Raw genomic sequence first — 18,531 nt, forward strand, 5'->3', positions numbered from 1 at the left:
ACCCACCCTCGCACTTGCACTCACACTCGCACTCACACAATGAAGGCAATTGAGCAGAATCATTGCCGTTGGCAGTTTTCTTCAGAATGATTCAAGAGGAAGGCGGGCACACTTCAACAGGCGATAACAACAAAAACGACAACAAGAACAGTAAACGAAAAACGAAAAAGACGACGACGACGGCGACATTGACGTCGACGCTTCGCACACAACAAGTGGCAGCGGATACAACCATAGCTTCTGCTTCTGCTGCGGCAATTGCTGCTTCTGCTGCTTCTGCGGGCGCTACGGCATTTGTTCTGCTGCCCTTTTTCATCGCATTCCACATCCTGACGCAGCGAAAGGCGCTTTGTGCGCGCTTCGTGCGCCGTTCCCAGCTGTGTTTCAGTGCGAGATGAATTCTCGTGGATGATGGACGTGCGTTCGTGACCACGCTTTCAGTGCAGCAGCCGCCAGACACTTGTTGTATTGCACTTTACGAGTATATATTAGTCGGTGCTCTCTTTGCCTATTGGAAAATGTAGTTACACGTAGTTAAATGGTTCGACAAGTGCATACATAATAAGTGCATGCCACAAGTTGAAGTTCAAACACACGACTCGAAAATATGTGACGGATGTAAGTATATATACATATATATATATATATATATACATAAATATATATTATATTTTTTATTATATATTTTTCAATATTTTGAAAGTGTATTCATCATTTGTAAAATCAATATCAGTAACCAATCTGAGAGACTACAAAATGTGAACGGAATTGTTTCCTCAACCTTAATGTTTGCTTTGAGTCTCTGGGGGTATGCTCTGAAATACATGTATTCTTTTTTAATGTCAACTTATTTGCATTAAAATACACAAATATGAATTGGTTTTTTTGTGTCTACGCATTTATGAAATACCCTATGTAGAGGCATTGTCCGCGTCCATTGCTTTAGGTTGAAGTTGAAGTTGATGTATAGAAGCACAGCTGAAACAATTCAAATACTTAATTACTTATTATCATATCTTAACTATCCGCAGGAACAGTTCAACACTTTCAAAACGCACCAATAACCCAGATATTGGTTGGTACATTATCAACGCCTCAACAAAGACCGGCAAAATAAATCAATCAACAGGTAACTTCTTCTGCTCCTGTTCTACGTTAATTCCCTTTCCACAAAAGCCATATATACATATATATATATATATATATATATTTTTTTTTTTATTTTTTTTTTAAATAAATTTATACATATATACCTGTCCTACTTATTCATTAAAGTACATGCCTAATTAGCGAATTTCCAGGTGCAATTATATACTCACTGTACAGGTGATAGAACACGGTACACATGGCCTAAAGATCACCGTGTCGAGGTGTTTCAAAGTCGCACTCGCACACACTAGTTGGGGCTTAATTCAAATTGATTTGAAAAATCTGAAAAATGTTCACAATTTGAATAGAGTTGCGTGTTAGAGCTCAGAAAATGCGCGGATGAGCTAAGTTTTATGCAATGAACACAAGCTATACAAGCTACGTCTTTAATCACAGCGTAGGTCGTTTCTGCGATGTTATAGAAATGTTCAACTATACCCTCACCCATCAATTTGTATAATGAAATCGAAAAACCAAATATGTCTTCAGAGACAGTACAATTTATTCGACTTGGCTTCGTTTTCGGTTATTTTCTTATCGCTGTATCTCGATTTCAGCGATAATGGGTAAACAGTAGAAATGATTTTGCTGTAATAGCTACATAAAGTATTATTATTATTATACTTTTTCCTTATTTATTTTCATGACCTTCATTTAAGTCGATTCGCCCAAATAAACAGCAAATATAAAGGCGCTCACAGCGTCAATTTATAGATGCTTCGAACGAAAGGTCGGCCAGGGTATTGCCTAGTCGGCCACCGCCGAATAGTGCACTTACGTTCTTTCTCATCAAGCTCTGAGTCGTGAACCAAGGGCACACGCGACGTATGCGCAATGTGAGCTTTGTATAAATTAAATTTTATTTACAATTGAAATTGATTAATAAAAATAAGGTTGTCGGCGTAATATAAATGCACGCCTCTCATCCTTGTATCACTGAATCTGAAAATGCGTTCTAAGCCTTTTAAAATCTGCATACATTTTCTATTGCTATACCGGTTATAATATTCTTTCCCACGCCCCGAAAAGAATCGCATGCCCATTGCTAATAAATAAAAAAAAACTATTAATATAAGACACTTTCCAATTGCATTCATTTTAAAAGCCGCGGGCTGTCTGAAATGCCCAACGACAAACACGCGCGAAAATCTAAAACAATTAAAAAATTAAACAAAAAATAAATAATACTAGTAACAGCAAAACAAAAACAAAAATCGTTAAAATAGCGCCAAGCGACACGCCAACGAATTTAGTTTGAGTTCAGAGCCCCGACTCGACGGAGGAGTCCCAATCAGTAAAGATCACATCGCCGTCCCGATAAGCATAAAAAGAGAGAATGTAAGATGTTTGCTAACCGAAAAATAGTATAAGAACACACGCGAAGCGGAAACAACTTCAGAATCTTTAACATACTATTTATAAGACTGTATCGAGACCGCAACGGTAAGAATAGTTAATATGGAGGTTCTCTGTCAAATTCCCATTTACTTTGGAAGAGATAATAGCTAATGATACAGAAGAGGCATAAACATGAACTGGATATATAAATATGTATGTAGTATAAAAAGATGCTATAGGTATAGTATATAGAATATATAGGATAATCTCTCATACCATATTTTAAATCGGGCCAATTCTGTGACTTGGCCATTTGCTGATTTGGACCTTAAATTCAATGTTAGTTCACTAAGTAGGAGTTAATGAGATAACGATGACCATGATGATGATAATAATGACTAAAATATCATTGCTGCAGGTGGTTCGACTTTCGAAACTTGGTTTCATTGAATCAATTCAGTAATACTAAAAAGATAGCATTTCACATCAAACAAGTTTAGTGCAGCTGCCGAGCGGGCGAATCATTTTCCATCTGTCTCTCAATTATGACAGCGCTTTGATTTAATTGACTGCAAGCTAATTCAATTTTGGGAAAGTCGCATTCAGCAGCTCTTAACTCTGTTAAATGTCGAATGCGGAGTTTTGAATTTGGCAAAGGAGAACCAACTTTTTTAGGCAGCGCCTTCCTCTCATCGCGGAGGGCTCTTAATAGTCGTGGGCGTGTGTGGGTGTGAGCCACTGTGCGTGGGTACTGTGGGCGGGTACTGGGTGGATGGTGTCCTCTAAACGAATTACATGTTGAATTCAATTTGCATTTGCGCCGTGCGGCTCGCATTACGAAGAGCTTCTAAATTGAAAAGACGAGAAAGAATTTAAAACTGGAGGAGCAAATTAAATAGAAATTTAAATTTGGGCACAATGCCTCACGACTGCATGCATACATATTTGAATAGCAATTATATTTGCATTATTGTGCAAAATGCTAGCACTGGGGAAATCATTTTCGATTCATCCGACTGCTGCGCAGCAATTAAATTATAATAATACAAAAACAAAACCGAGCCATATAATTTTGTTTAATTAGTAGAAATCATTGGGGCGGAGTACAAGGCAAGCCAATGATATCTAATGCGTATCCCAAGCAGCTTACATTTCTGATTACATTTTAAAGACAATCCTCTTATATTGGAATCTGAAAAGACGCAATGCTTCCTTCGTTCGTTCGTTTACCCCAGCAATAAGCGGCTAGCGACGCAATGCAATCATCGACTGATGCGGGCAACGATGGCACACGTAAATACCCAGCACAGCAACAGCATAGCCAGACGCAATCAGCAGCAGGAGCAGCAGCGGGAGCTCGAACAGAGGGCGCGGCAGCAGCAGAAGAAGACGCAACCACCAATCAGACGACGTCCTTTACCATAAATGACAACAGTCAGCCTACCAGTCTGCCGAGCAAAAATCCGTTTAAGCAACAGTTGGACAGCTATCAACAAAATGGCAACATGGACACAGAGTGTGGCATTATGGGCTCTGGCGGAGCTGTTGGCAGAGAGAGCCAAGAAAGTCAATCTTACGGAGCCCGCAAGCTAGGCAGCAGTCAACCGCCGCCGGATCAATATCGACAGGAGGATCCACGTGCAGCAGGGACCTGGTCCGCCGCCAAGTCATGGATGGTCAGCTGGCGTGGCTCTAACCGGCTCGTCCTGGTCATCGTGGCCATAGCTCTGCTGCTCGACAATATGCTACTAACAACTGTGGGTAAGTAAGGCATGCTCTATACCTTAATTATACATTTATAAATACATACATAAATAAATTCTACATACATATGTAGATATGTACATAAATTGTAAAGCTGGCAGACTTCTGCCCATTAGCCCATTAGAATTTCATAGCCACTTATCCTGGCAGCCACTTGACAATCACCTGCAACGCAATCAACTGGAAAATTATTCACTTCCATTCCGTGATACGTTTTTATCTCCGCTTTACCCATAAAATTACCACAATGCGGCACTTAAGCTAATGAATCTTTCCATGGTGTCAGTCATTCAACAAACAGTCCGCCTTGAGTTCATCAATCCAGCTGTCATTGAATGCTGTTGAGCGATGCCTGGGGATTGTGACTAGCATTTGCGATTTGGTGTTATGCATCGCGTTTTCTGATCAATTATACCCACATCATTGAATGAAATGAAAACGGTTGCCATAATTCACAATGGTAATTTACAGGCGCTAAACGGGCTCACTTAATCTATCGATATATATCTATCGATATGTATATACATATATTTGAATTTCAAGCAGTCCCAAACTGATTCTGCAAAATAAATTCTCCAATCCCCAGCCACAGCTAAAAACAACAACAACAAGACCAACAGTTCATCAATTGTTCGAGTACCATTACTCGATAGCGATGTACATTGCTCGTCACAATTAAGAGCCGACACAGACAGAGAAGGATTGGGATTGGGATTGGGATTGGAGTGAGGATGGGGCTGGGGATGGGGACTGGGGTGGAAAATCAATGAGAAGCAAATAAGGGGAAGGGACTCTTAAAGTGCGGACAGTCAATTAAATAGACACGCGACCACAGCTACTTCTGCGTGTGACACTAAACCTACCAAGGGAGACGGTCGCTGGGGGCAAAGGAGAGCGGACAACGAACAACGAACAACTCAAGTGCTTATGTCAAGTGTCTGGACAAACACGTGGACATCAAGTGGACGATGGACGGTGGACGGTGGACGGTGGACGGTGGACGGTGGATGAATCGCAGGACTACGCCAGTCTGGGCAGTATTTGCTGCGGCTGACAACACAAAAAGCGATTGAAGCTCCGTATTTTTCTTTGTGTTAAATGTTCATGAATGTATATCAACAAGTAGGGGTTGCACCCAGCCGAAGACAAATAGCTAGACGAATGCGGCACTTAAGCAACTTGTTGATAGATACGGAAGTGAATGTCAAAGCAAAAGTAGAAAAATGTTGAGAGAGCGCACAAAAGTCACAAAAGTAAATTGACTCAGCCCCTCTAGCACAGAGCCCTTAGCTCCTGTTCTGCTGCCCACTTCTCTCCTCTCCTATAACATCCTATCCTCTTTTAGTTTCCTCTGTCTCCCCTGTGCTTTCAGTTACATCAAATCAAAGTTAGCTCTGAATGTTGGATGGCAAGGGGTGCACAGTGTTGAGTTGAGTGCTGTCTCGGGGAGGGCAGAATGGGGAAGGTTACGGTAAATATGCTTTTAGCGTTTGACTTGAGGCATTTCCACTTAAGTGCTTTCACTCTGCCGTTAAAGGTGTCGAAGTGAAAATTGCGAGAAATACACGGTTATTACATTTGATCTTCGGCAATGAGCATAAAATTCTCATAAATTTGATTAAGCTGCGAATAGGACTTCCCGAGCACAGGGCTTCGCACGAGCATGTGATTAGGCCAGCGGCTTGATTTATGCTCGGGTCGGACAGAGACGGAGCGTTATCTGTAAGTGGGGCAGCTGACAGTGTTAAGCTGACTGTACTAGACGATAAGATACCTCGCACGCAATTCACGGCCAGCGAGAGACCTTTTATGCTCTACGTATGTAGAAGATATTTTATTAATATACATCATCATAGAAAATAATTATGCTTAGTGCATATATATAATTATATGTGACAAGCTATTCCGAAGTTCAAACATGTTTCTTACTTAATTATGTTCGTCAATTATCAACACGCATCACTGTTAATCTTGGCTTGTTTTTTCGGGGAATCGTTGCTCTCCAGGGAATCCTCCGATCGATGTTTGGTGGGCGTGGTACCCAACGACCGTGCTTTTAAGCCACTATCACTATTCCCTGGCGTTGGACTGAGCAAATCATAAGAGCAATCAGGCTCATTTCTTGTGAGGGAAGTGCTGCGTGCGAAGGGAAAATAGTCATTAAGCTGACGCTTTATAGCATCCTTATTAATGGTGTTCTCCCATATCTGTTTTTGTATTATGTTGCTGTAGCGCGCCTCGAAGCTGTGCTGATGGCGCAACAGATTTGAAGTGTTGCGTGAACTCCTGCTTGGCTCCACTTGTTTCGCTTCGATGCTCTGCTGCACTCCGTTCTGTCGACTGCAGGCGGACGTCCTGCCCGAGGACTCGTCACCAGTTGACATTTGTCAGTCCTACTAATTACCGGAAAATTAAACACAGAAACAATATTGCTTTGCCGGAATATCAAGAGGCTCTGCTACCCTTGCCGAGCCGAGAAAATCCTTGCAACCTGCCTCGTCCGCTTCTGAAACGCGAGTAAGTCACGGCATGCGGTCGCCATTCGCCATTCCTGCCAGGCCGCTTGTTTTGCTGCGCATTTTCCTTCCCAAACTGGCGAAAACTCAAATGTCAGGCACAAAGTTTTGTTTAGCTGTGCTGCGCTGTAATTGCGAGCGTGCCTTTTGTCTTTTAGAGCTTTGCCGTGCGGAAAAAGTTGTGCGAGGTCTTTAGGGCATACGGCGATACGGCGATACATCCTGCTCCGTCGACCAAGCCCATTATGGCGACAGGATATCGCCAGTCAAAGCTCACGACGCCACTGTGGTAAAGTTACTTCACGAATATCCAAATTGCGGCAAAAGGTAAAGCGCAGGTGTGCTAGGTGTCGCCTGTGGCCTTGCATGACTTTCGTCGGGCTAGCACTGTCTGCCTCTTAGCCTTCATATATCAAATTCAGTTCGATTTGTGAATGCGGCCCATTATAAAGGTGTATCATATTTTTATTATGTCAATAATTGATTTATGGCTATATGCGTATGGGCGATAATATCAGTAGATAATATCAGAATTAACAGTTGGAAGTTCACCTATGGTTAACAAATGCTCCTAGGACTTTCCATAGCAGTACGAAAATAGACACATGTGCAAATACTAAAACATTTCGGACGTGCAAACACGTCACGGAAAATAGTATTAGGGGAGAATGGAAATTTGTTAATGGTAGTTTATATTTTGATATACATAGATCCTTACATAGTATATAGAAATCGGCAATGAATCCATGTGAAAGTAGTTGTTTTAGTATTGACTAAGTGATGCTAATATCTGGGTCATTTGCACTCGGTTTCTGGTCCACTAAGGGTGTTCAAAAGTTGAAGCTAGGTTCAAAATAGTTGAATAATTTTGAATAATCGTCGAGAAGAGCTGTATAGTTTTTAAGCGGACAGATTTGGCTGCTTTACAAAGAATTCATAGAGATTTACCTCTACAGTTGTGGAGATAAAGCTTTGATTGACTCGACAACGCCCCCAGGGCGCGTAGAGACATCTACTGTATGTATTTTTGCTCTTGGTTTGTCTAATTTGCATACGTTAATGCGTACGAGCTTGGCACTTCTTGAGGCGACGCCACCAATTAGATCATATCCAAACTTTAAGTTGCTGAATTCATTTTCTTCGACTAAATTCTTTGCATTCATGAGGTGAACGCTGCACAAAACCAATATACTCCTTTATAATAATGATAATATTAATTTTGTTTTAAATGCATATATATGTAAATACAAAGCAAATAAAACAACTCGAATCTTGCAAGACAACTGCAAAGCAAGCCCAAACTACACTCGTTAGGGAAAACTCAGACTTGTCGGCGTGATTTAAAAATAGCGCTCTCTATGGCAGCAGACAAGGGAAACAGAAGTAAACAAAGTCAGAGGACTTGTCGTTTTGTCGCTGACTAATCCTTGACATACGATGTCAGCAGTTGAATTCAACTAATTATGTAAGACATTAAGTCGGTATTCAAGGATACTTACGGAATTCGCAATACCCGGAAATATTTTTGGAGGCCAATCAAAAATGACAAACTGAGAAATGGAGAGTTTAACGTTGACTTTATTGGGAATGCAGAATCGGTGCTTAGAAGCACAGTTCACTCAGGCTCGCGCTAAGGGCGTCCTCATTGGCTGCCGTTGCGGAAAGGAGCAAGCCCTTCTTCGGCAAGCTGGGCATGAAGATGTGCAACTGCTTGCGGCTCTCGTGCTGGCTGCCGTTGAAGTCCCGACTGCTGTGGGGCGGCGTACGTGCGGCGTCTACGGCTGACGGAGCAGCAGCGCCGTTGTATAATCTCACGGCAGACAGTTGGCCGGCCATGCGTCGCGCAGTGCCGGGGCTCTTGCTGAGCGCACAGAGATCAATGTTGCGCGGCGGACGGTTGAAGCGGACGGGGACGCCCTCCTTGTTGAAGACGATGGTTATGGGCTTAGCATTGGAGGGGCTGCAGCTCATCACTGCGTGCCTTGCTGCGGTCGGCTTACGAGGAGTTTCCCGCTGTGTAATGCTGCGCTTCAGGCCCATAGCTCGATGACCCTGCCGACTAATCCGCTGACTGCCTGGAAGCGCTGCACTGTTAATAATGCCACTGCCGGGCAGCGGCGTAGAGCTCTTTACAATGTCTGCTCTTCCCGCCAAATCGAGCCAGTTGATCACACGCTCAGCCAGACGCTCCTCCGGATTGGCAGGATGAGCAATTGTATGCAGCGCATCCTGCAGAGAACTACGGCGTGAATGCGAGTTAGAACTATGATCCGTTAAATGGTTCAGCTGATAGCCCTTGCCGCTGCTTAACACCCAGGCGCGGCGCTTAGCGTGCCGTCTGCTGTGCAGCGCACTGAATGCAGATTGAACTTTGTTAGTCCCTGCCGCAGGCGCCTGACTAGCTTGGAGCTGCTGCTGGTGCTGATGCTGCTGCTGGTGCTGCAAGGTAAGCTTAGTGGCGCCTAGCAGGAGGTACTCGTCCAGTGTATAATCAGTACCATACTCTGAGGCTGTTGGCTTTCCGTGAAAGTCGCTTAAGTCACTTTCATAGCTGACGCCTGCCCGTGGTGGATTCGCTCCATTAATATTTAGCAGGTTGGGTATTCATTTCACTTACCACCTCGTTTTGCGCTTTGTCGCTGTTGCTCGCGCGGCTCATAGTCGAGTATAAAGTGGCGTCTGTGGCTGCGCCCCGTGTCCCCGATCCGCTCCAACCAGACAGAACGCACAAACAATGGTCGACTGGCCGACTCCCAAATGGAGCGTGCTGGCTCCCTCATGGTATGGCCCCTTCTCTCTCTTTTGCATGGGCTAAGCCCCTTCCCACTTAACAATTAAATACAACAAAAAACCAAAATGTCCTTGTTGCTGCCGCAGTTCCTGTCGCTGTCTATGTCGTACGCCTGCCTACACTGCCAGCTGTTGTCTCACTGCTGTTGCTGTTACTGTCGTTGCTGTGGCTGTGTCTAAGGCTGTTTGCTTGGCGACGCCGCCGCAAAAAACTTTCCTGTCACTAGGGATGGTCGATAGTCACTGAATGGATAATCTGCAGAGTATATGTTTGGTTATCCCAAGTCGCCTCGTCCCGCATTAGCGGAAACATTTATAAGTATTTTCTTTTGTCGGAGGTGGACTCAAAAATGACTTGGGGCACACTCTTTAGTAGTTAGGAAAGTGAGCAGGCGTAAAAGAGCTAAGATATATCGAAAATACCTTTTTGCTATTGGGCTTTCGGCACGATTATATATGATTCACTTTTCACTCAGCCAGCCCCTGGTCCTTGATGATTTTGTTTGTTTGTCTTGGCTCCCCTCACGGCATTCTGCTTTGACTTTGCCCTGCGACTTAAGCGTGTTCGACACGCGAAATGCAGCCCACACAGCCCATGCAGCCGATGCCCAATCTCCAATCGCCTGTTTTCATTCCTCTGCTCCATTAAACGTTCGTCTGCTGCGCGTGCCTTTAGGCATTTGTATGTCTGAGGCTCGGGACAGTTGAATACTTGCATTGTAGCTGAGGACCCGGTGTCACCAGAGCTATACGGAATGTTTTTCTTTGAAAAGAAGAACAGCATTATATATTGGGAGTGGTACTATATGGCATGACCAATTATATTGTGGCGAATTTCCTCTCTGTCTTGAAGTCAACGAGATACACGTATGGGAGCTATGTCTGAATTACCGTTATGCTACACTTACGATTATGCATGTCACATACGGCATTAGTTCTGCACGCCAGGAAATTTATTGTCGCCCAAAAAACCCTACGCGAGACGAGGCAGTTACAGAATAATGTAGTGGGTGCTACAGGCCGCCTAATATAACCCTATGTATGTAAGTCACATCACACTGATCATAAGACAAGTGCAAATACTCCCCCATCGTGTATTTGCACACCAGTGCATGTTCAATTAAAACGATTACTGAATAAGTAATGGGTAATGAGTAATGCGTAGTGAGTAAGAGCGACAGCTCTATCCGGAAAGTTGGTAGCATATCAAATTGATTGGTTCAACTGTTAACCAGCTATCGTCGAGCACACCGCAGTGCTGTCTGTGCGCTATCCGCAAACTCTGGCAGCAACAACACTTCAAATAAACAATAACGACCCTTGGCATCAGCAATCGGCCAGCACTTACCAACTTGCAAATCAAATTGAAACATGCCCCTACACCTGGCCCTATGTGAAGTGACGCTGGCTCGCATTATGCTAGCAAATGCAATTACAGTAGCGAAACGAGCATTGGGAGCCCCATTTCAATGTGGAACGTATCCCGCTGTCTCCGGGTGTTGATAATAAATATAAACATAGTCGAAACATGCAATAAACTAGTAGGGCATGGGCGCAGGCACGGGCAGGATTGGGGGCGGGGACAGACATCCAAGTGCCTCCAAGGGGAGCGGAGTAATAGAAGGGCGGGCAAGCCAACAGAGGTCTACACTCGCATGCTTCCGGTTACATGCAGCGAGTGTGAAATGTGTGCAACCTTTGTTGGCATGGCCGAATAACTCAATTAGGGGAAGCAATCTGCTCCCTGCAAAGATGCCTAGAAGCCATTATAACTTTTAGCAGGAACAATTTTACGCGGCCTCTAAATGCAATTAGACGAACGGCTGGAGAAAATTGCTTTCGTTGCGTCATCTAACGGCTGGCCGTTAGGCTAATTGTACGTAAATTCTTTGTTGCAACTCAATTACAAAACCATTACCCGAGTCTTTCCGTTTTATAGTGCCCATCATACCCGAGTTCTTATACGACATACGACATCCGGACGCACCTCTCGACAGCTACCCGCGCACTCCTCTCACCCTCAACACGCCTCCCTCGCCCACGACCTGTCCATGTAAGGATGGTGCGAATGATGAGACGGTCCCGGTAGAGATTGTCACGCCAAGCGCCGAAGGTAGATACAATATAATCAAATGTTAGATTCAATCAGATGCCAAACAGTCGATGTCTTCCATAGACAATGAAACGTATTACCGTGAGCTGGAGGAACGGCATAATGAATTGGTCGGCGAAACGGTTGAGGTAGGTCTCCTTTTTGCATCTAAGGCGATTGTACAATTGCTGGTTAATCCAATTGTGGGACCCCTGACCCATCGGTGAGTACTTAATCGTTTATTAAATAAATAATGATCAATAAATCGCTGTAAGCTTAAAAAACATCCTATCTCCAATTACAGCATCGGCTACAGCATACCAATGTTTGCCGGCTTCGTAATAATGTTCCTCTCTACGTTGAGTAAGTGCTCAATTAAGAATCTTTGACTGAAACTGTAATATCTGTAATATGTTGCTTTCTTCATTCTAGTCTTTGCTTTTGGGCGTTCATATCTGGTTCTATTCATCGCTCGAGCCCTTCAGGGCATTGGCTCATCGTGTTCCTCCGTTTCTGGCATGGGAATGCTCGCAGATCGCTTTACAGACGATAAAGAACGCGGTAATGCCATGGGCATCGCCCTAGGTGGACTCGCACTTGGTGTCCTCATTGGACCGCCCTTCGGAGGTGTTATGTACGAGTTTGTCGGCAAGTCGGCGCCGTTTCTAGTGCTGGCTGCTTTGGCCCTGGGCGATGGATTACTGCAGCTGTTCATGTTGCAGCCATCCATTCAGAAGGCCGAGTCAGAGGAGCCACCATCTCTGAAAAGTTTAATAAGCGATCCATACATCCTGATAGCTGCTGGGGCCATAACTTTCGCTAACATGGGCATTGCCATGCTAGAGCCGTCCTTACCATTGTGGATGGTTGACAACATGGGGGCAACACGCTGGGAGCAGGGCGTGGCGTTTCTGCCCGCTTCTATTAGCTATTTGATTGGCACAAATCTGTTTGGGCCACTTGGACATAAGATTGGACGATGGTTTGCGGCCTGCCTGGGCCTGGTTATCATTGGCGCTTGCCTAATATTTGTATGTATCTTCTCTAGACTCCTAGACTCCCTTTTCAATGGCTTCCTCTGCAGATTCCCATGGCTACCTCCATTACACACCTGATTATTCCGAATGCTGGCCTTGGCTTTGCTATCGGCATGGTTGACTCATCGATGATGCCCGAACTGGGGTACCTTGTGGATATTCGGCACTCGGCTGTTTACGGCAGCGTCTATGCCCTGGGCGATGTTGCCTTTTGCGTTGGCTTTGCGGTCGGCCCGGCTCTATCGGGATCCCTTGTAAAGAGTATTGGGTTCGAGTGGATGTTGTTCGGCATTGCCATACTCTGTTTCTTATATGCACCGCTATTGACGCTTCTCAAGAACCCACCAACCAGCGATGAAAAGAAGGTGCGTATGGCTAGAGAGGCTGCTGCAGCAGCGGCTCAATCCGTTCTCGATGATTCAAAAGCAAAAGAAATTCCATTTTGCCCATCAGTTAACACTTCAGTCGATGTGAAAGGCAAATCGAATGAGGCGTTTGAAAGTGAACGATTATGATTACTTTATTATGTTCTGTTCTAAGACTCTTTATATTAACTGATATGCTTATTTTGTAAACGTTTTCATATTTTCTGTATATTGTACACTTATTTACATCAGTATTTACGTTAGTCCTTGTTTTGGTTGCTAAGTTCGTACAAATAAACTTTAATTTATACAGTTGTCCCCAGTTTTATACACGAAATTTAAGAATAATAATTAACAATAACTCATCCCTTAACCGTTACAGTCGTTAATATATGGACGCGATCGCTCCCAGGTACGTTATGTAACCTATCAAAACTACGACGACGACGAATAACCGACCAATTTAGTTAAATAATACTCCTCGGCAATGTCATTTTAAAATGACCAAAAAAAAAAAAAAAAAAAATGAAACTACTAAAGCAGACCAAAGAAACGCAAACAACAAAAAATTAAAGGCAAAAAAAAAAGGAAAATGCAACCAATAATATCAGTAATATCATATGAGCTCAAGTAATTTGTTATGATTGTTTAGATTAAAAAGTTGCACATGTACGCTTCAAGTTAAACGCTATGCTTATAATATCTACATATACGAAAAGACCGTTATGAAAAACAGGCTTTCAGATATTGATATTTATTATATTCAGACAAAAATAATGAACACTCTATGTACATTAAGACAAAGAAGAAAATTATTGTTAAATAAGAAAAAATTTAAGAATTATTTATGATGGAGGAACACACTTTTTAGGCCAGCGAAATTGTTTTCATTTAATGAAAGCAAACTATTCCGTTTGAAATAGATAAATTCGAGAGCCGAATAGATATATTGAGTTAGTCAACGATTTGAGTGAACTTTTTAATACTGTAAAAAACATAAATATAATTGTTATAGTTGTGAAGAAAACAGTATTGAGCACACGTTACACAGCAAAGCTGAGAAGCTGTTTAGCTACTTGCTTTCACTACGCATAAGTACATTTTACTCCCAGAATGGAAGGTATTTGTTTGCACAAAGTGCCGTAATTGCATTTGTTCAGTGTGGACTATCACTCAGTTTTAAAAAGAACTAGACCGAATTCGGATACCGAAAATATTTATTATTTTAAAAAAGAGTACTAAAGAATTGGATACGAAGTTGGCAACTGACTTCAGACAACAAAAGCAATATTGAGTCACGGACCAATGAAGCTCATTTGAACACTTAAGGCTGTTAGAAGGTCAATATAACTGTACTGTACACACTCTAAAAACACACACAGAGATGACAGTTATGCTGACGTTGCAACAGTCGCAAATATTCACTTCATCGATTATCCGTTATCGACTATCGGCATAGACACTGATGTTGACATTGTAGGGCTTTGGCAACTGCTCACCCGACCGGCAACTGTTGCCGCCGTCGTGAAGTGGACTCCTTGTTGCTGGCGAGGGATTGCGAACACGCACCTTATTCATGAAGAACTGCAAGTCCTCGTCTGCCGGCTTCGATGTCGTTATCCGAATGGGCATATTATTTATTCGTGCGTATATGGGCTGGTTAGTGCTAACGGGCAGGCCGTTTACGTGCAAATTAAGTAACTTGCGCTCGTTCAGATGAGTCGCCGAATAACCTCCTACGCTGCAGTTGCTGCCACTTCCGACGACGGTGGCATTGTAATTATTAGAGCTATCCGAGCTGCGCCGTTCCAATTTTCTCGATGGACCTCTTTGGTCCGTCTGCGAATTTAAAGTCGTTTTCGAACGTTGAAATGTTGTCAGATTCCGTGTGCAGCTTTGCAGTCGCTTAGCGCGAGCTGCCTGCGCTCTCGAATGATTTAGAAGGCATGGGGCCATTCCTGGTAAACGATCCGTCGAAGCTCGCCTCGGCAATTGTGGCGTCATACCAACGGCCGAAGAGATTGATGTCGGCATGGAAATGGCACGCATTGGCAGATGCTTCTGTCCATTATCAGAGCGGCAACGGCCCCATTCGCATTCTCTCCTCCTCTCCTCTAGCCCCAGAGCACTGCGTCCTGCACGCTCCAATTCTAGTTGCTGGAGTCTCTCACGATCCCGCTGTGTGTCCAACTCTGCTGAGCGCTCACATTTTTGTTTACACACTCTCACAGACGAGATATCCTGCACCACACGTTTTCCCTTTGACTGCAGCTGGAGTCGCTCAGTCTTAGGCACATTGTACTGGCCACTGCCTTGCACCCAGGCTTCGGGCAGACTGAACTTGGACAGTCGCTTGTCAATGATAAAACTACCCGAGCAGCGAGGCGCTGATTGCAAGTTAGGGGCGATCGTAGGACTGTCAGTATTGTTACGCAGACACGCATCGGTTTGAATATTAATTTTTAGGCTCTTTGTCAGCTCTGCCTCAGAATCAAGTCCATTTATATTTATGTTGATCGCACAGCCACTGCAAGTGCTAGCGCTGCGCCTCGGTGCCAGCTGAAAAGTAGATGTAGAAGAATTTTTTGCGGGGCCTCTAACACTGCAAACGGAAGCACTTCTACCCATTGCCCCTCCGCCAGCTCTGTGGGTGACACTATTTGTATGGGTGGAGGTTTGTTTTAAACTGGTGACGCTTTGGCCTCGAAGGACCGTCTGATACTCGTCTCGATTGCAGCAGGACCGCAGCAGTGGCTGAGTACGCACAGAAGACTTAGGCCCAGAAGGTACAATGGGTTCCACTACGTCGCGAACTCTGTTCGGTTGCGTTGGAAAACATTTGAAATCGTGAAGAAAATTACGACGTCGATACTCAGAAAAAGCACTCGAATGAGTCGCTGCAGCTGCCCTTGTTTCATGATTCTTGGCATTAAACTTTGGATTTTGGTAATATGTCTCGAAAGTATGTGGCTTTGATTGGATCGATTGGCTCGTCTGAGCCCGTTGATAGTTCTGAACTGGATATGCGGGTCGATCAGCGTAACGAAAGTTATACGATTGAATTTTAAACGGGTCGTTGTAAAAAATCTCCGCAGACGGACGGCGTGAGTAACCAGTACTGAGAGCACCTGTCAATTGGAAGGCTTTGGAAATTTATTCATTCAATAAATAAAAAATAAATTGATATATGCATTAATATATGCATATATAAAATGTGAAGAGTATAACTTATGTACTCACACTGACAGCGACTCATTATCTGCAAGAAATTTAGTACTTTCCAGGGACTTGGGCCAAAGTGGTACAAAATAATATTGCGCTGCATTCATCTAGATTTTTGAAAATATTGCTCATATCCAAAATGAAAATTTTGTCAATGACGGGTTTTCAAAATGATTTAGGTCTGGTTTGTTGAGTTCTCGTAGCGCACATTAGAACTACAAATATAAGCAACAGGGTGCCGATTTGTGCAGCATTTGGGTCGTAAAGGGCCAGCCTTCTTTAAGCAAATCAATTTAAAATACATTTTTAATACGACAAGAGTATAGAATTGTTTTTCGCGTCGTTTATATTATTATAGCTAACTACTATATGAAAATATCCAATATATTATAAACATAGCCTAAAGTTAAATGCATAAATATATAAATTTAGATAAATATAGTTATATCTGACAAAATAAGGGAACTACATAGAAGTCGAACTGTATCGAGTGTTTTTGCATTGATCAATCTTAGTTTTAGTGGATGTACATATGCGCGTACAAATGACAATCCTGTATAATTCAATTTATTTGTTATCTTTAAAAGATTGAGTGAATCAAACCGGATATTGACGCGAGTCACTTGAATGGCTGCAAGTTTCTCCAAGCGTTGTAAGCCCTATTAAAGGCTACGTAAAATCCAAATATTTTAAACCGTCAAATTGCCATCCAATGGGCATGTTATCAACATTTTTACGCGCATACAACATGTAAATTTGATCGCGAACGAAATTAACAGTATACATATGTAATTGTCTTAAATAGTTCACGCAGTGAAAAGAGCTTAAAAGCATATACATATGTATGTATGTTTATTTAATCGCAGGTATACAATGAGATTACAATTCAATTCAGAAAATTGTAAAAATGCGAAGCTGAAATACTTGCTGATTATAGTTGTTGTTTTACTGTTCACGATATTTATACTAACAAATACAGCATAAAATAATCAGCTAACATATTAAATATCAATTGTCTATCTATTACATGCTAGATGCATATGAATATACTACGACAAACATGTTTTTGAAGAATTGCAAAATGCAATCATGCACTCACCATACATTATTACTAACAATATGAATTCTCCAATACACACATATACTTATTAAATAATGTAGTACAAAAGCATTGTGCAGGGTAATAAGCAACTAACTATCAAATCAATATTAGTTCAGTTTCGATTTGGCAATTGTGCGTGTTAAAAAAGCCTTCTTGAATACTTGTGAATTAGACAATATAGTATAAGACATAAAATATATAACTTAAAACATAAAACGTATACCGATATGAAACCGTTGTAATATTGCTATTATATGCATACATACATATATTGCATCGCATAAAATAAAAGCTGGTATGGGGTCAAATAAACTATAATACAAGTAGCATAATATAATATTGACAGCAATATATCACGTTTTGTGCACATTAATGAGCATACTATAATAAATGTGTAGACATATTTATTATATCCGCACACATATACTCTCTTTAAAGCGTTTATAACTTTAAAGCTTAATTATTTCGAATGTAGAGATTCAAATATACCTACTGCAAATACGCGTACTTACTATATTATATTACATTAAATTATATAACCAGAAATATTTACCATATGTACAATATTAAATACTCAAACTATCTATTAATATCCATATGTAGTCCTCCAAACCATCTTACATGAAAAAACCTGACTTGGAATTTTCGTAAAGAAACAAATTATTTCAATAAGTATTAAAATGGGAAAACCAATACATATAATATACCACTTAAACATTAGCCATCTATATTAGACATTCGATCAATATAATATAAGCAAAATAATTGAAATCTTCTAAGGTATTATTAAACTATCAAAACTTCGTTACGTTACATTTTATTCTAACAGAAATATTATATACACGAAACAAGATGTAATTGAAGTTGTTGGTGAATAAACAAGCTAAATTCAAAACAAAAGGAATTTTGTAAAAATTTATATATTTTCAATATTTTTTAGAATATATGTATTAATATAGATATATACATCTAATATAATGAGTAGAACAGCCTTTGTTTAATCTCTTATAAGGTAAGTTTAGAGGTGTTATATATATGTATATATTGTACGTACATATTTTGCGCGCCATTTTATTTCCTTAATTTGAAATTCAAATTTGTTCATGTCGTTCGTAAATCGAACTAATGGCTCACAAAAAATAGTTTCCCCAATGGT

The 18,531-nt window shown here is 41.9% G+C and overlaps 3 protein-coding genes across 7 annotated transcripts; 1 reads left to right on the plus strand and 2 right to left on the minus strand.

Annotated features, from left to right (window-relative positions):
- The first annotated feature begins 317 nt into the window (after positions 1-317).
- On the plus strand, positions 318-13,518 carry LOC6581169 (synaptic vesicular amine transporter). Of its 4 annotated transcripts, XM_015164646.3 has the most exons (9): positions 321-618; positions 1,032-1,129; positions 3,723-4,248; positions 11,497-11,670; positions 11,734-11,872; positions 11,954-12,012; positions 12,082-12,680; positions 12,734-13,051; positions 13,434-13,518. In XM_015164646.3, the coding sequence occupies exons 3-9, from the start codon at positions 3,744-3,746 to the stop codon at positions 13,503-13,505; spliced, it is 1,866 nt and encodes a 621-aa protein (XP_015020132.1). In that variant the 5' UTR covers positions 321-618; positions 1,032-1,129; positions 3,723-3,743; the 3' UTR covers positions 13,506-13,518. The 4 variants fall into 4 exon arrangements, with proteins under 4 accessions (XP_032585393.1, XP_015020132.1, XP_032585394.1 ...); XM_032729502.2 differs by lacking the exon at positions 13,434-13,518 and having other exon boundaries at positions 318-618; positions 12,734-13,366; XM_032729503.2 differs by lacking the exons at positions 321-618; positions 1,032-1,129; positions 13,434-13,518 and adding an exon at positions 2,393-2,487 and having other exon boundaries at positions 12,734-13,366.
- LOC122757813 lies at positions 6,103-6,699 on the minus strand. The gene has a single exon (XM_044011339.1). It carries the CDS (start codon positions 6,633-6,635, stop codon positions 6,201-6,203), a length of 435 nt encoding a protein of 144 aa, XP_043867274.1. The 5' UTR covers positions 6,636-6,699; the 3' UTR covers positions 6,103-6,200.
- A 732-nt stretch (positions 13,519-14,250) lies between the features above and the next one.
- LOC6581172 lies at positions 14,251-16,696 on the minus strand. 2 transcript variants are annotated; one of them, XM_002006881.4, is made up of 2 exons: positions 16,292-16,696; positions 14,251-16,179 (listed from the first exon to the last, which is right to left on the minus strand). In XM_002006881.4, exons 1-2 carry the CDS (start codon positions 16,374-16,376, stop codon positions 14,492-14,494), a joined length of 1,773 nt encoding a protein of 590 aa, XP_002006917.2. In that variant the 5' UTR covers positions 16,377-16,696; the 3' UTR covers positions 14,251-14,491. The 2 variants fall into 2 exon arrangements, with proteins under 2 accessions (XP_002006917.2, XP_032585398.1); XM_032729507.2 differs by having other exon boundaries at positions 14,251-16,194.
- Between the last annotated feature and the right edge of the window lie 1,835 nt (positions 16,697-18,531).

The sequence above is a fragment of the Drosophila mojavensis genome, unplaced genomic scaffold (assembly GCF_018153725.1).
Source record: "Drosophila mojavensis isolate 15081-1352.22 unplaced genomic scaffold, ASM1815372v1 contig_82, whole genome shotgun sequence".
NCBI lineage: Eukaryota > Metazoa > Arthropoda > Insecta > Diptera > Drosophilidae > Drosophila > Drosophila mojavensis.

What these genes read in the sequence shown, in the direction of transcription:
- LOC6581169 (XM_032729502.2), top strand. Translation starts at nt 3,744, where the DNA reads ATGCAATCATCGACTGATGCGGGCAACGATGGCACACGTAAATACCCA. An exon ending in TATGCTACTAACAACTGTGG is followed by an intron (nt 4,249 to 11,496) that starts GTAAGTAAGGCA and finishes TCCGTTTTATAG; the next exon opens with TGCCCATCATACCCGAGTTC. An exon ending in AATGTTCCTCTCTACGTTGA is followed by an intron (nt 12,013 to 12,081) that starts GTAAGTGCTCAA and finishes TCTTCATTCTAG; the next exon opens with TCTTTGCTTTTGGGCGTTCA.
- LOC122757813 (XM_044011339.1), bottom strand. Translation starts at nt 6,635, where the DNA reads ATGTCAACTGGTGACGAGTCCTCGGGCAGGACGTCCGCCTGCAGTCGA.
- LOC6581172 (XM_032729507.2), bottom strand. Translation starts at nt 16,376, where the DNA reads ATGCAGCGCAATATTATTTTGTACCACTTTGGCCCAAGTCCCTGGAAA. An exon ending in GATAATGAGTCGCTGTCAGT is followed by an intron (nt 16,195 to 16,291) that starts GTGAGTACATAA and finishes AAATTTCCAAAG; the next exon opens with CCTTCCAATTGACAGGTGCT.